Below are 15,612 nucleotides of genomic sequence, written 5' to 3'. Positions count from 1 at the left end.
TTAACATTTCATTTTCCTGCAGTTTCAAGGGCTGGCTGCTTGGTAAACTTTCCATTCCTTTCCTCCTAGTATCCTCTGAAAGAAATTGTGGTTATTCACCAGGATCCAGAAGCTCTCAATGAGATCAAATCTCTGGAGAAGTATATCATTGAGGTAAGACCTCTGGCTTGTCTGTTTGGGTCCGAACAGAATTCCTTCTTTGAGAAGATTATTGTGACTAGTTCTCTCCAGTGAGGTTCACTTTGAATGTATCATTTATCCTTTCCTTTCGTGTGTCAGTACATTCATATGCCAAACCATCCACGGAATGTGACGCTTTGCTTATAATCAGCATGCATTTTTGCATTTTTTACAGTGTAATTGTAATTCTTTAAAAGCAGTTCCAAGATCAGTGGATTTCGTTACCTTAGTGGTAATACACTCACTATCTTCATCCACTTACTTTCTCCAGAGTGTTTTGTTAATTAACCCAAAAACCGTTCCATCAAATCATTAAGTAACAGGTGAGCACGCGTTGGTCATGAGCAGCTCAGACTCTAGCAACAAGTATGGGGTGAGTCCCTTCCTGTCCAACGGCTTCTGGGGATGTTCACCAGGGCATCCCCGCCAGGTTGTCGGAGCACTGTGTGCACACACATGTACACACCATTGACTTTGTGCTAGAGAGGACCACATGTGTGTAGTCTTCAACTTGGTTTTCTCACTTGACAGTTTTTCTTAAAGGACTCCCAAGGTCAGAACCTAGAGACCTCCTTTATTCTTTTAACAACTGGAGAGTGTTTGCTCTCCGCTACGTCTTTGTTTAAATCACTTTCCCATTGTTGAAAACTCAGGTTTCTGACTACAAAGAAAAGGTATGTGTCTTTGTGCATATGTTAGCGTGTGGATGTGGGTAGGTCCCAGGGAGTGCATTTGGAGTCAGCGTAAACTGTGATGTCAGTTGTCTCCCAGAAAGCTATATTCCACGATGTTTTAAAAATAAATATATTTTTAATTTCAATTTTATGTTTTTACAGGTAATATTTAAATATATTACTATAGAAAATATTAATTTCTAGATTTGGTTTTGAATTGCTTGAGGATTCTAGACATATATTAGGGACTAAAGAGTTAGATTATAAATTCTATAACTAATGCTTGCAGATAGGGTTAAAAATAGAGTATATTTAAATAGATTGTCTTATTCACTATGATCAGGTCAAGTAATCCAGTCAGGTATAATGACCTGCCACCTCCATTTCCTGCTGCATTGGTAACCCATAACTAGCACAGTCGAGGCAAGACATGTTACAGTCACCTGATTCTTCAGAAAATTGGTAGTTAACCTTCTAGAGCTTTGAGATTGCTCGAGTAAACGTTACTCCTGAGAGGTGAAGTTCATATTTCTAATTCTAGAATCTTATTTAGTTGAGTTTTGCTCAACTGTCTTGAATGATCTGGACAAGAAGGATTTGTAAGTATTATTTATAGAGTTGTTCAGCCATTATAATTTTATAACGTTTTCATCACCCCAAAGAGACACCCAGTATCCATTAGCATTCACACACCATTCTGCCCTTAGGACCCCACTGTGCCCTGGCAACCACAGGTGTAAGTTTTCGGTCCCTGGGTGTGCTTGCTCGGGATGTTTCCTGTAAGTGGAACCGGACAGTACATGGTCTTTTGAGTCTGCCTTCTTTCACTTGGCACCAAGGGTCATTCATGGTATAGGCTGTGGCTGTGATTCGTTCCTTTATTTTGCTAATAATAGTCCGTTGTGTGAATAGACCACATTTTGTTTCCCCGTCACAGGTGAGGGTCTCTAGGGTGGTTCCACTTTTTGGCAGTTGTGACTTAGGTTACTATGAATATCAAGTTTTTGTGGACACACGTTTTCATCTCCCATGTTTCTGTTTCATCTTGGCTACCAACTATAGGAGTTGAATGTTCGCAAAGTTACACTGTCTACAGATAAAAACAAGTATGGCATTCGCCTAAGGGCAGAACCTGACCACATGGTCCTGGGCAAGCGGCTGAAGGGAGCCTTCAGGGCGGTGATGACGGCCATCAAGCAGCTAAGCAGCGAGGAGCTAGAGCGTTTCCAGGAGACTGGTGGGTGTCTACCCCTGCCGACCCTGTCCATGGCCCTCGCGTGATGCGGTCTCTCACCTGGGCTCCTGTTTGATCTGCACTGTTCCAGCCTCTGCTGGTCATAAACATGTTTATTACAAATACTGATAATTTTGGAAAAGAAGAGACTAAAAATGCCCCCTAACCCATCACCCATCCGTTTAATGCAGATTGAGTGCCTACTCTCTGCCCCTGCTGGAGCAGTATGAAAATTCTGATTGATTTCCTTCTTGTTACACAGATAGTCACGTAACTGGAGCCTTACAAAATGGAGATGACGCTATAATTTTAAATGTGTTTTTCACTTATATACTTTATGTTTTATTCACTTTTTTATTTTGCACTTCTTACTTTAAGTGTGTTATTAGTCTTTAAAATGTTATTTCAATAATTGCTATAATAATTTTCTTTCATAGGGACATCTGATGTTTTTAACCAGTCTTATTTTTGATTCTTTAGATTGTTTCCCTTCTTTTACTATTCTCAATAATATTGCAGTGAGTATTCTCACATGGAAATATTCCATAGAATTGATTCTGCTGAGCTAGATTTCCAGGTAGAACTTACTGAACCAGATGGGTGGAACCTTCATTACCAGTGAATTCTGCAGATGCTAACATGAGCCCAGAAACTACCCTAGTGAGAGCTGAACCCCCTGGTATCAAGTGTCATCGGTACTGTCATTGCTTTTGGAGAAAAAGCATGTAGGTTTTTGGAGGTATCCAAATGAAGACTAGAATATATTCGAAAGAAAGGATTAAAGTCTATTTTGAGAAAGGGATTTAGCACTGAGGTTTGGAGCTGCTTGTGAGGGACAACTGGGTGAGAACTTCCCATGATTTCTCTAAGATCTCTAGAATTCATGGTTTGGTCTCAGATTTTGGCAAGATTGGAGTTGGATTCATTCAACAAATACTTTCTAAAGCTTTTCCATTTGGTTGGCCCTGGGAACCCAGAATTGAGTAAGACAGACGGTGTCCTTATCCTCATGTGCTGGCCGACATTGAAAATTTGTGGAAATCGTAGTTTTGACAAGTGCTCTGAAGGAAAAGCCTAGGATAATACGAGGAGGTTAGGAAAGGGGACTCAGCCCCTCTCTCCTCTCCTCTGGGGGACCTTCCAGGTGCCCGGGAATTCTCAGCTCTGCCTTGATTAGAATCCTGTGGTCTTACTGTCTGCTCAATGTGCTGCAGCCACCTGAGGGCACAAGGTGTTTGATGGCGAGGGCTCCCTCTGAAGCTGAAAATCGTAAGTGCAGAGGTGTCACAAGAGGAGATTTAAGGACTCAAATCAGATGAGTGGTCATGGAATTCGGGAGAAGTGTCCCTAAAAGTCCCCACATTTTTAGATAAAATTTATAAAGCATAGGAAGCTAGCAAATAAAAGTTGAGTCATTACCAACTTGCTTGATTTGTTAAATTAACAATCTTTGATTAAACTTCAAATCACAAATCTAAGTTGTGTCAACAGATGGCCAAAATATTTTAAAATTCCTGAAATAAGATTTACTTGATACTAAAGATCTACAGGTTCCTTTTAAACTACTTTTCAAATGGATTTCTGCACTAATGGGAAGCAAAATGGTTTTCAGAACAGAGTGACGTAAAGTCAGTGCTGACCAAGACCGTTGTAGGTGACCACAGCAGGCTTCACCGCAGATGGGCGTTACCGACAGCCGCTGTTCATGCGTCCTGGCTGCCAGGGGAGGGTGGTGCCCAGCACTTCCCCCTGCTCACTGTTGGCTTCACGTCACCCTTGCCCTCCTATCCTCAGCAGGTAGTGGAACACCAGGGTCCTGCAGCCAGTGGGTGGGGGCCTGGGTCCGACTGGACTCTGCAGCCTGTTCTCTTCCATCATGCTGCTGTGTGTTTATGGTGGGGACATGTCACCTTCTGGCATAGGCCTTTGGATCTAGGGGCTTATATACACGGGTAGACGTTGGCGGTGATATAACTGTCCTCAAGGCAGCCTGGGCAAGTGTAAAGGAAGTCTCTCGCATCCTTGACTGCAACAATGGCATGAGTCAGGAAGACATGATGATCTCTTGAAGTCTCTGCAGCTTGATGCATCGGGGGGCACCTGGGTGGCTTAGTCAGTTAAGCGTCCGACTCTTGATTTTGGCTCAGGTCGTAATCTCACAGTTCGTGAGATTGAGCCCTCTTGGCATTCTCTCTCTCTCTCTCTCTCTCTCTCTCTCTCTCTCTCTCTGCCCTCCCCCTTCAAAATAAATAAACTTAAAAAAAATGGCATAATATATTGGTAGCTGGGTGGTGTGAGGAGGAGGCAGGGGGCTGATTAACAGTGGCAGCTGCTTCTCCGATAGGGACCATTGTTGTCGAAGGTCACGAGCTGCATGAAGAGGACATCCGCCTCATGTACACCTTTGACCAGACAGCAGGAGGGACAACGCAGTACGAAGCGCACTCGGATGCCCAGGTACTTCTCTTCCCTAGAACATTGCTTTTCCAGAAGATAGCATAAGAGGAGAAAGTATTTACCACCCTGTCCTGACAGCTCTGGCAGCCCATCCTGGGGTAAGATCGACCAGGCATTCACCTGAGATTTCTCTAGTAAACTCCTCTGTAGTCTCCTCTTAACATGGCATTTCTTTGACGTATATGTGAATAGAAATTTTGTGACCTCTGCTGGCAATCGTCGTGAGTGTCAGGTCGTACAAAAATGAGCAAGATGTAACCCCACCCTTCAAGGATCAAGTCAGTCACGGAGACAGAAAAAGAACTCAGTTCTTACTCTTCTGCATGATGAGTTACCTGGTAGAAATGGGCACAGGGATGCCTGGTGGCTCAGTTGGTTAAGCATCCGACTTTGCCTCAGGTCATAATCTCACGGTTCGTGAGTTCCAGCCCTGCATCGGGCTCTGTGCTGCCAGCTCAGGGCCTGGAGCCTGCTTCAGATTCTGTGTCTCCCTCTCTCTCTGCCCCTCCCCTGCTCACGCCTCTCTCTCTCTCTTTCTCTCTCTCTCTCTCTTTCTCTCTCTCTCTCTCTCAAAAGTAAGTATTAAAAAATTATTTTAAAAAAAAAAAAAAAAGAAAGAAAAGAAATGAGCACAGAGAAGGCCTCTTGCCCAGAGTCTAGCGTGGGGGTGGGTTGGTGTGGGACCTCCTGGAGGGGGCTTGCAGCAGTTTTAGATTTTGGGGTCAGAGCTTCTCTCTTTGCTTCCAACCAGACTTCTCTGGGCAGATGGGTCATAAGATATCCAGGGTGGGAGTGGGGGGCTCACGGGAGGCCCCCTGTGCGTAACATGCCCCGTGTAGTGGGGCGGCAAGTACCACGTGAGGAAGGCCAGCCTCCAGCTCCCCATGGGCGGATGGCATGAGGAGCCATCGGGGAAGAAGCTGAGACGAGGGTGGGAGAGTGTGAACACCCTGATGGCGGCCAGCCTGAGGAAGTCACTCAAGGAGGTGGCCTTGTCCTCTGGGATTCTTGACACAGGTTATGTGTTGTGAACCAGGGTGGCCCTGCCCTGACTCCTCCTCATCCATCTCCAGTTCTGCCCTCTAGTAAAGCAAGTTTGTTCACTGATTGAGTTTCCTCAGAAATGTCTTTGGGGCTGGTGCTTGATTTACGAGCGTGCCCCCCTCTGTGCTGGCGACAACATTACATTACTCACATCGTCTTCAACAGCCTCCATGACAGATGGCGTAGGAAGTAGACAAAGTCAGTAAGCAGATGGCAGTTTCTATCCCATCAAGCGTATTGCAGTCCCCTGTAGAAATCACGTCTCGAATCCCCCGATCCAAAGGACAGCAGGGTTCCTGGCTGAAGAAACGGGGCAGCTCTGGGGCCCTCACCAGCTCGTCCACGGTGTGAGAAGCCATGCGGTCATGTGGGCCGTGACTGTTGACCCCACTCCCTGCAAGGGCGGTCACACAGACAAACAGCAGTTACACAGAGACTCAAGGTTCTCATGTGTCCTGGGAGCAGCACCTGCAGAACAGGAGACGCCAGCCTCTCCTGGCGAGAGGAATGGCTTCTCACAAAGAAGCACCTGAGCCATCCAGATGCTAGTGTAACTTTATCTCTTTTGCTCACTGGGGTGAATAGTGCTGTGTTACAGACTCCTTAGAATTTAATTTACATACAGTTGTGCTGGGTTTGAGAGCCATTCCTCCTTACATGCTGTGCACCATCCATTCCTACAGGCTTTGGTTCTCTTAGACGTCACCCCCGAACAGTCCATGGTGGATGAAGGAGTGGCTCGGGAGGTCATCAATCGCATCCAGAAACTTCGCAAAAAGGTCAGTTTGTCACATTAAGTACAAGCAAACTGGGAGTTTTGCATGGTTGGTTTGTTTGTGTTGTTGGGGAGGACAGGAGAGGCAGCTAATGTAAACAGGTAATTGTAATTGAGTAATGAGAATTAGTCCCAGATCTGCAATGTGTACATTGTACCCTGCAGGAAACGTGGGCCCTTCCCCTCCCTACTCAGTCACCCCAAACTGCACGTGGCTCTTTTGTTTCTCTGACTAGGAGCATTCAGCCAACCCACCCTTTGTCCACTGCTTCCAGTTCTCCAGGGTTTCCACAAAATCCTCTTCTGGATCGGTCGCCCTCCTGACTGGCACCAGACATGACAGCCGGTGTCCGAGGAAGGGCTCCTCGCTCAGGGAGGCACTGTTGTATCTGGACTGAGGGGGTCGTTCTCCTCACTAGGGAGCTGGGAGCCAGGACGGGTGCACCGTGCCCATCGCTGGCCCGGTGAGGCAGCCAGGAGCTCCCACCCCACACCCTAACCCTGAGGAGGGGTCTCCTCCACACCCCACCCCTGGCAGAGGCTCCCCCACCCTGACCGGAGCAGGGGGCCTCCACCAGCCCTTAGGCCAGGTGTCTGAGACCTGTGGTCTGGAGTCCAGACCTCAGGAGTCCAGCAGGTAACAGGGTGCTTGTGAGTTCTGCCTCAGTTCAGAGCTCTGTGAGCACGTTTGCACTCGGTCACTCCTTTGTTTCAGAGGAGGGTTGGGCAGGAGCCTGTGCCCTTCTGTAATGATCCAACATGGGACTGTCAGCCGTGCTCAGCAGCACTGTCCGTTTTGATTAACAAATGCACTTTCTTGTAAATTTTCTGTATGTGCCTTCAGTGCAATCTGGTTCCGACTGATGAAATAACAGTTTACTATAAAGCTAAGTCTGAAGGAAAGTATCTGAATAATGTTATCGAAAGCCACACGGAGTTTATATTTGCCACCATAAAGGCTCCCTTGAAACCATACCCAGTTCCATTATCAGATAACGTCCTTATTCAAGAAAAAACACAGGTGAGTTCTGGGTTCTGCTGAACTGTCAAAAGATACAAGGTTAGGTTTTATGTTAAGTTTATGTTGTTATCTGTTGATATTGTGCCCCCAGTAGCAATTGGCACAGTCCTCAGTCCTGATACACTGGATCAGGTCTGGGAGGGGGCGTCCAGAGAGGGAGGGAGGGACTGTTCTCACAGCAGTTCCCTGGGGAAGGTAGCCAGTAGGCGCATGAGGGTTGCCGGGAAATCAGTGGCTGCGTGGGACTGCTTTATCTAAAACTAGAGAAGTTAATATTGTGGATTCTTTGACTGACTGTTAAAAGCAAACAACAGTTGACTTGTAAAGCAGTTAACTTTGACAGTAGTAGATTGTACATAAAATTATAACTACTTCATTTCCTGTTGGCACATTTTAGATGTAACTATGAAAATGTGAAACCAAGACATGGAAGATATGGGCCATAATTAAGAAATAGATCATTAATAGAAGAGGAAGGAGTTCCTTTTTGTGTCAGTTATGTATTCAGTCATTTGTCCTTTGTCTCATTCCTCCTTTATAGGGGACAGGCTGGGCTGGATGTCACTGTTGTTTCAGTGGATCAAGTTACAAGATAGTTTCATTTCTGTTTTGTATATTTTTAAGAGAACAAGGTGAAAAGAGAGAAACATGAAGGGAAAAGCGGTAGCTTTTGACTATCTTAGTGGTGGGGTTGAGTATGCTCTCAGAATTGTGCAGAGCTCTTGACGTGAGGAGCAGTTGCTGTGTTAGTTGGTGACACTGTGGTCGGTGCTGCAGTTACTCAGTCTCATACTCTCATGTGCTCAGTTAAAGGGATCTGACCTGGAAATTACACTCACCAGAGGATCATCCCCGCCTGGGCCTGCTTGTGCATATGTCAATCTTAACATTTGTACAAATGGCAGCGAGCAAGGTAAGAATAAATGAATCCTGTGGTTTGTACTTTATTTTTTAGCTAATCCTATGAATGTTGTTTTTTTTTTTTTTTAAATATTTATTTGTGAGAGTTCCGGGGAGGGGCAGGGAGAGAGGGAGACACAGAATCCGAAGCTCCAGGCTCTGAGCTGTCAGCACAGAACCTGACGTGGGGCTCAAACTCACGGACCGTGAGATCATGACCTGAGCCAAAGTTGGACGCTTAACCGACCAAGCCACCCAGGTACCCCTAAACCTATGAATGTCTTTAAAGCTGTTATAAGAGAACTAGGAACATCATATAACTTTCTCTTTCTAATTGCCGTCAAAATGAATCCACAGAGGTAAACGGTCAGACTTGTACTTCCAGGAAGTAGAGTAGGCATACTTTTCCCTATTCTTCCCACAAAGTACCACCGAATACCCTGGGTGTGATATGTCAGAAGATGCAGACCAATGAGGGACCTTGAGGCCAACAGACTATGGAGAGTTCCCTGGTGTTTCTTTTTGCCTCACGTATCCCAGACTTGGAGCTGAAGAAGTTGGCAACTGGAAATGCCAAGTGCAGACAAAACATCCCAACAAATTCTGCTTTTTGTAGACAGAGGACCAGGAGGGGTGTAGCCTAGCAAGACAGAAAACTTCTAGACTTCTTCTCTACTGCAGCCAAACACAACAGAAAAAACTATGGCCCCACTAACACTCAATAGCAGCAAAGGCCAAGTGAGGAGCCTAGACCTTTGTCAGGCTGAGGATCCTCAAGGTCCTGTCGCCACCATGGTGTCAGAAGCCCAAACACTGAGCTGAGACTTTTTCATCCTCCCTGGGCAGCAATAAGCCCCTCTGCCCGGTGCTATCACTGAGACCACTGGGCAGTACCAAGGCGTCCATTCCCTCACTACCACCCAGGGCTAATGAGGCTATGTACTCCCACCATCCTGCAAGGGGGTCCGTGAAGCCTGTACGGGGAGCAGTGAGGAAGCACTCATACTCTTAAAGGCCAAGAAGGTCTCTTCAGGTGGGAACTCTCTCCTCGTGCTCTCCACCCCTGTAGTACTGAGGAGTCCTGACCTTTGTGGCATTGGAGGCTGAACTAGGAGCCTAGCTTCTCCTCCCACCAGGCAGGAGCAAAGCAGTGCCCCTTTTCCTGCCAGTGTGATGTCAGACAAAGCAAGCTAAAATAGAAGATTTAAATAAGAACCAGTCTTAATACCTTACACATCCAAGTTTTCATTGAAAATTAGTCATCATGTCAATAACCAGGAAGATCTTAAGCTGAATGAAAAAAGACACATGTGAACACCAAGATGACAGAAATGGTAAAAATTATCTGACAAAGTGTAAAGCAGCCCTGAACACTGTAGGAACAAGTGAAAAATTTAAAACTGATAAATACAAGACTAAAATACAAAACACGGTGGATGGGTTCAATGACAGAATAGAAGGGACGGGAAAGAATCTGTGAACTGGAAGATAGAACAACAGACATTGCCCATTCTGAACAAAAGAAAGGTTTTTTTAATCTGAAAAAAAGTGAATAGTCTGAAAGATCTATGGGATATTAACAGAAGTTTAATATTCTCCCCCTGAATTCCGGGAGAGTGAGAAGGAAGGACAGCAGTGGAAAAGTATTCAAAGAAATAATGGCCGAAAACTTCTTAAATTTGGCACAACATGTGCACCTACAGATTCAAGAAACTGAGAGAAACCTGAATTCTGGGTCAGGCAAAATATCTTTCAAGGTGAAGGGAAAATCAAAACATTCCCAAGTGAAGGGAAGCTAAAAGAATTTGTTGCTAGCATGATCTATCCTAAAAGAGTAAGTAGAGGAAATTCTTAAAACAGAAAGAAAATGACAAGAAATGTAGGGACATCAGGAGAGAAGAAAGAACAATAGAAAGAGTCAAAATATAGATAAATGCAACAAACTTTCCTCCTTGATTTTTCTAAATTATTTGATGGCTATAACAAAACTGACCTCTCAGTGTATACACGAGAATATTTAAGAGAATTAAAAGTAGGGAAGAGCAGACTGATAGGGAGGTCAGATTCCTGTGTTTCCCTCAAGCTGGTCATACACTGACACTGGTGGTCCAGCATTTGTGTGTACATGAGATACTGCCTGGTGCAACCACTGAAAAAGCCTATTCCTAGAGACACATACAAAAACACGACAGAAATAAAAATGGAATTCTAGAATGTGTTCATATAACCCACAGGAAGCTTAGGGAAAAAAAGAACAAGTGGAAAGCAGAAAATTGAAACGAAGGGCTTAAGCTAACATCAATAATTACACTAAATGGAGGGGGTGGGAAGTGACAGGGCACTGGCTGGCTTAGTCGATGAAGCATGTGACTCTCAATCTCCAGGTCGTGAGTTCAAGCCCTGCATTGGGCATAGAGTTTACTTTGAAAAATAATAAAGGGTCACCTGGGTGTCTTAGTTGGTTAAGTATCTGACTTCAGCTCAGGTCATGATCTCAGAGTTTGTAAGATCGAGCCTCACTCCAGGCTCTGCGCTGACAGCACAGAGCCTGCTTGGGTTTCTCTCTCTCTTTCCCTCACTCTCTCTGCCCTTCCCCCACACACTGTCTCAAAGAAATAAACTTTAAAAATAATAATAATAATTACACTAAATGTAAATAGTCCTAAATAGACCAGTTAATAGAAATTGGCAGACTTATAAAAAACTACCAGCTATATGCTGTATATAAGGAATTCAAATATAACAATATAAGTATATTCAAATATAACAATATAAGTAAGTTGAAAGTAAAAGGATAAAAAAAGATCTGCCACACAGACGTTAATCAAAGAAAGCAAAAACGTCAGTGTTCATTTCAACAAAGTTGACTTCATAGCAAAGAAAGTCACCGGTGACATGAATAATGATACAGATGTCAATCCACAGGGAAAACATAATGATCCCAAATGTGGACGCACCCAGTAGAGCTGCACATCACAAGAAAGAAAACTGATAGGCCTTAAAGGAGGGAGAAAATTCATAGTTACAGTTTGAAAATTGAATATATACCTCTTTCAACAAATGATAGAACTGCTAGACAGAAAACCAGAATCTAATCAGCATTAATGGAACAGCTCACCCAACAGCAGTGGAATGCATGTCCTGCTCAGACTCCTACAGGACATTTACTATGGGATGGACCATGGTGTGGGCCAGAAAACAGACCTCAACACATTTCAGGATTGAAATTGTATAGAGTATGTTCTCTGACCATGGGCAATCAAACTGTAAATCAGTAACAGGAAGGTGAAAGCAAAATCTCCACACACTGAAAACTAAACAACATTTTTTTAAATAATCCGTAATTTGGAAAAAATATGTCAAGGGAAAAAAACACATAAAACTGAGTGAAAGGGAAAATACAACATATCAAAATATGTGACTGCAGGTAATTTGTATCTCTAAAGACTCACATCAAAAAAAATGTTTCAGGGACCTGGGTGGCTAAGTCAGTTAATTATCCGACTTCAGCTCAGGTCATGATCTCACAGTTCACAAGTTCAAGCCCCCGCATGGGGCTCTGTGCTGCCAGCTCAGAGCCTGGAGCCTTCTTCAGATTCTGAGGCTCCCTCTCTCTCTACCCCTCCCCCACTCACATTGTGTGTGTGTGTGTGTGTGTGTGTGTGTGTGTGTGTGTGTGTGTGTGTGTGTGTACGTGTGCGTGTGTGTCTCCTCTCTGAAAAATAAAACATTTAAAAAAAAATTTTTTTAACTCTCAAGAAAGTTTGATTGTCTAGTTGAGTCTAAGAGCATCACTGAGAGTGTTTGGACCATGCAGATGTACATCAGAAAGTGGAATACTATATACCAATTAAAAGTAATGAAATATATCTATAAACTTTTCTATTATCCCAAAAATATATTTTTTAAATTTTTTTAACATTTATTTTTGAAAGACAGAGACAAGTGTGAGTGGGGGAGGGGCAGAGAGAGAGGGAGACACAGACTCAGAAGCAGGCTCCAGGCTCTGAGCTGTCAGCACAGAGCCCGACACAGGGCTTGAACTCATGAACGGTGAGATCATGACCTGAGCAGAAGTCAGTAGCTTAACTGACTGAGCCACCCAGGCACCCCCCAAAAAATATTTTTAATGAAATAAGCAAGTTTCACAGTTATACAATGGGGTAGCATTCTGTATGAATTTACTTATATGTTAAATGTAAAAACAACAACAAAAAAGAAAGCAACCAAGCCAATAAAGTAGAACAGAAACAGACTCACAGCTGCCAGAAGCATTCTTGGTTACCATTAAGAGGGGTTAGGGGACAGGTGGAGTCGTTGAAGGGGGTTAGGAGATACAGACTTGCAGTTGTTAAGATCCCTGAGTCCCAAGGATTTGAGGTACAGTTGGTAATGTTGTGATAACTGTGTAGGGATCATTTCATAACATAAAAATATCACATCTCAGGGCACCTGGCTAGCTTAGTCATTAGGGCATGCAACTCTTTCTCAGGGTTGTGAGTTTGAGCCCCACATTGAGTGTAGAGATTACTTAAAAAATACATCAATCAATCTACACATTGTTAAAAAAGAAAAAATAATTCTCTGTGATGTGTACCTGAAGCTAAGAATATCGCATGTCAACTATACATCACTACTCATTGTTTATAGGTAAAAGTGGGCTTGAGAAACAAAGTTCATAGTAAGTTTGTCTTAGAAAAGGGAGGTAGGGTGTCTGAGGAGAAAAAAAGAAATTTTCTTTTAAAAAAAAGAAATCAGACCCAAATGCTTTTTCCAGAGAATTCAACCAGACTTGAAAAAACTAACACCAATTCTATGGATTCTTCCAGAAAATAAAAGAAGAAACACCAACTCACTTTATTAAAGTAGTATTGACACTAAGACCAGATATAGACACACCAAAAAAAAACAAAAAAACTGTAGACTGATACTTCTCATGAATATAAAGTTCTTTCGGAAAAAAAAAAAAAAAACTGTAAGAAAAATAGGGAGAACTCCATCAACTTGGTAATGGGCATGTATGAATAAACCTGCAGGTAACATTATAGTTAAAGGGAAGAGACTGAATGTTTTCTACCCAAGATCAGGATACCCGTTCTCACTGCTCTTACTCAGCATTGCACAGGAAGTTGGCAAGAAAAGGCTACAGATCAGAAGGGAAGAAATAAAACCGACCTGAGATGAAGAGAACATGACTGTCTACATAGAAAATCCCAAGCAGTCTACAGATTGATATGTGTCCTGGTTCGCCCATCAGCACCATCACCAGCTAGTGCCAGGATGGCCGTGTGTACTTTTGGGCCTGTGATGATGGCCCCCAAACTGCTATTCAAGTTCTGTGATGTATGGCACGTAGCTGGTCCATTGCTGCCGACATTCTGGCTCACTCAATGGAGACCGTCTGTGATCCTGTGGAAGGAGGTGGTCAGACAGGCAGCAGATGTGCATTGTGATGTCAACAAGGCCAGGGTTCTGTGTTGCTTTCAGTCCCAGGGAGCAATGGAATGAGCAGTGACCAGACATATGGGGCCACTCCCAGTGCTGCCCCTTTTTGGGCCGAGTGGCTGAACAAGTGAGAAGAAAAGCTCCCAACTCCAGCAAAAGTGTTTTTTCCCGGCACCGTTACCACCACCTGCCTTCACATGATGTGCTATGGTGTGTCCTTTACTCTCTGGCTGAAAGCACTCACATTGCAAGAAAAAAACTACAAGTGATCTTTAAATTTATTATTTTAAAGTATTTTTGGTGTTGTATATGCCTTTTGGGTTTGTATATATTAATTGGTGCATTTTGTTTCTGGGTAATTGAATAAAATTATATTGCTTATAAAAAATAAAATTCATCACATTCACAAGATATGACAAACATAACAAAAATCAATTTAATCTTTGTACACTAACAATGAACACATGGAGAATGAATTTTAAAGTGTAGTACCATTTACAGTCTCTCAAAAAAGAGAGACTTAACTGGAAATCTAATAAAACACGTACAGGACTTATATGCCCAAGCTACAAATTACTGATGAAAACAGAGAGATGTGTCATGTTCGCAGACTGGAACATTCGATATGGTAAACCCATCAGTTCTCCCCAAATTAATACACATGCTTAACTGCATTCCTGTCAAACCTCAGCAGTGTTTTTTGGTAGACAAAATTATAAAACCTACCTAGAAAGAGAAAGGAAATAAATAGCTAATACAATTTTACAGACTGAATAGCATAAAAGGAATCACTCTACCCCATTTCAAGACTTACCTGAAGACCATGTGGTGAGAGCATAGCGGAGACGCTGATCCATGTCCCAGGTGGGAGACCAGAAGTACACCCACACATGGGGCCAGAGGATTTTTGAGAAAGCAGCAAAAGCAGTTCATTGAGGCATCTTTTCTACATGTGGCACCAAGGCAGACGGAGGCCTGGACCTGCGCCCACAGCGCATACAGACCAACTGAGAATGGAGCATGGGCGTAAATGTAAAAACCAGTAGGAGAAAATCTTGAGAATTCAGGACAAGGTAAAGAGTTCATAGATGTGCCACCAAAAGTCCAGTCCATAAAAGGAAAAGTTGAGAAATTGAGCTTCCTCAGAATTCAGAATTCTGCTTTGTGAGAGATCCTGTGAGAAGGCAGCAAACCTGAGCTACAGCAGTGGACCCTTGCAGACCACCTCCACCTGCAGTGTGCCCAGAGGGGAAGCAGTCCTCTCATGGTTTAAAGAGATCCAGCTGGAAGATGGGAAAACACACGAGCAGACGTTCACTGGAAATGATCTACAGATGACGTGTTTTCCTGGACTTTTCATTCAAATTTAACTATTCTTTTCCTTCAGTTTTACTTGTATTTGTGGTTCTTTAGGTGGAGTATTGCTTCTGGAAAATCCAAAAGGCGACAACAGGCTGGACCTTTTAAAGCTGAAGAGTGTCATTACTAGCATTTTTGGTATAAAAAATACAGAGCTGGCTGTCCTCCATGGTGAAACAGGTATGTGGAAACTCCTCTGACCCGAGGTGGGTGTTTGGTATCGGTTCTGCTCCACAGCCGTGCCTTCCCCCCGAGTCTGAGTCGACCAAGGGCCCCTCAGCAGACGGAACCTCCCATCCTGCCTGCTCCCCATTGGCCACAGGCTGGGGTCTGGGCTTCAGAGGTCTGTGCTGTACATGGACTTTATTAAGTGTGGTGCCTGTGTCTTGCTAGACCCAGATTCTCAATAATACAAACCTAAAAGGAGACGTGTTGAAGTTCTTACTCTGCATGCCCCAAACGTGACCTTTGGAAATAGGGTTGTTGCCAGTGTGCTTAGATACTAGCAGTGTCCCCATGAGAG

At 43.8% G+C, this 15,612-nt stretch overlaps 1 protein-coding gene across 6 annotated transcripts in view; it reads left to right on the top strand.

Moving 5' to 3' along the window:
- The window catches only part of IARS1 (isoleucyl-tRNA synthetase 1), a 67,274-nt gene that overhangs the window by 45,496 nt on the left and 6,166 nt on the right, over positions 1 to 15,612 (top strand). For 5 of the 6 annotated variants that reach the window (XM_042965267.1, XM_042965268.1, XM_042965269.1 and 2 more), the window contains 7 exons: positions 70 to 153; positions 1,917 to 2,091; positions 4,433 to 4,545; positions 6,273 to 6,368; positions 7,209 to 7,385; positions 8,193 to 8,298; positions 15,144 to 15,269. In XM_042965267.1, the coding sequence (XP_042821201.1) occupies positions 70 to 153; positions 1,917 to 2,091; positions 4,433 to 4,545; positions 6,273 to 6,368; positions 7,209 to 7,385; positions 8,193 to 8,298; positions 15,144 to 15,269 (877 nt within the window). The remainder of the gene's footprint in view (positions 1 to 69; positions 154 to 1,916; positions 2,092 to 4,432; positions 4,546 to 6,272; positions 6,369 to 7,208; positions 7,386 to 8,192; positions 8,299 to 15,143; positions 15,270 to 15,612) is intronic. The other variant, XM_042965266.1, reaches the window with a different exon arrangement.

This window comes from Panthera tigris, chromosome D4, assembly GCF_018350195.1.
Source record: "Panthera tigris isolate Pti1 chromosome D4, P.tigris_Pti1_mat1.1, whole genome shotgun sequence".
In the NCBI taxonomy this organism is placed as follows: Eukaryota; Metazoa; Chordata; class Mammalia; order Carnivora; family Felidae; genus Panthera; species Panthera tigris.
Note: the sequence above shows the minus strand (reverse complement) of the source record. Positions and strands in the feature narration are given on the sequence as shown.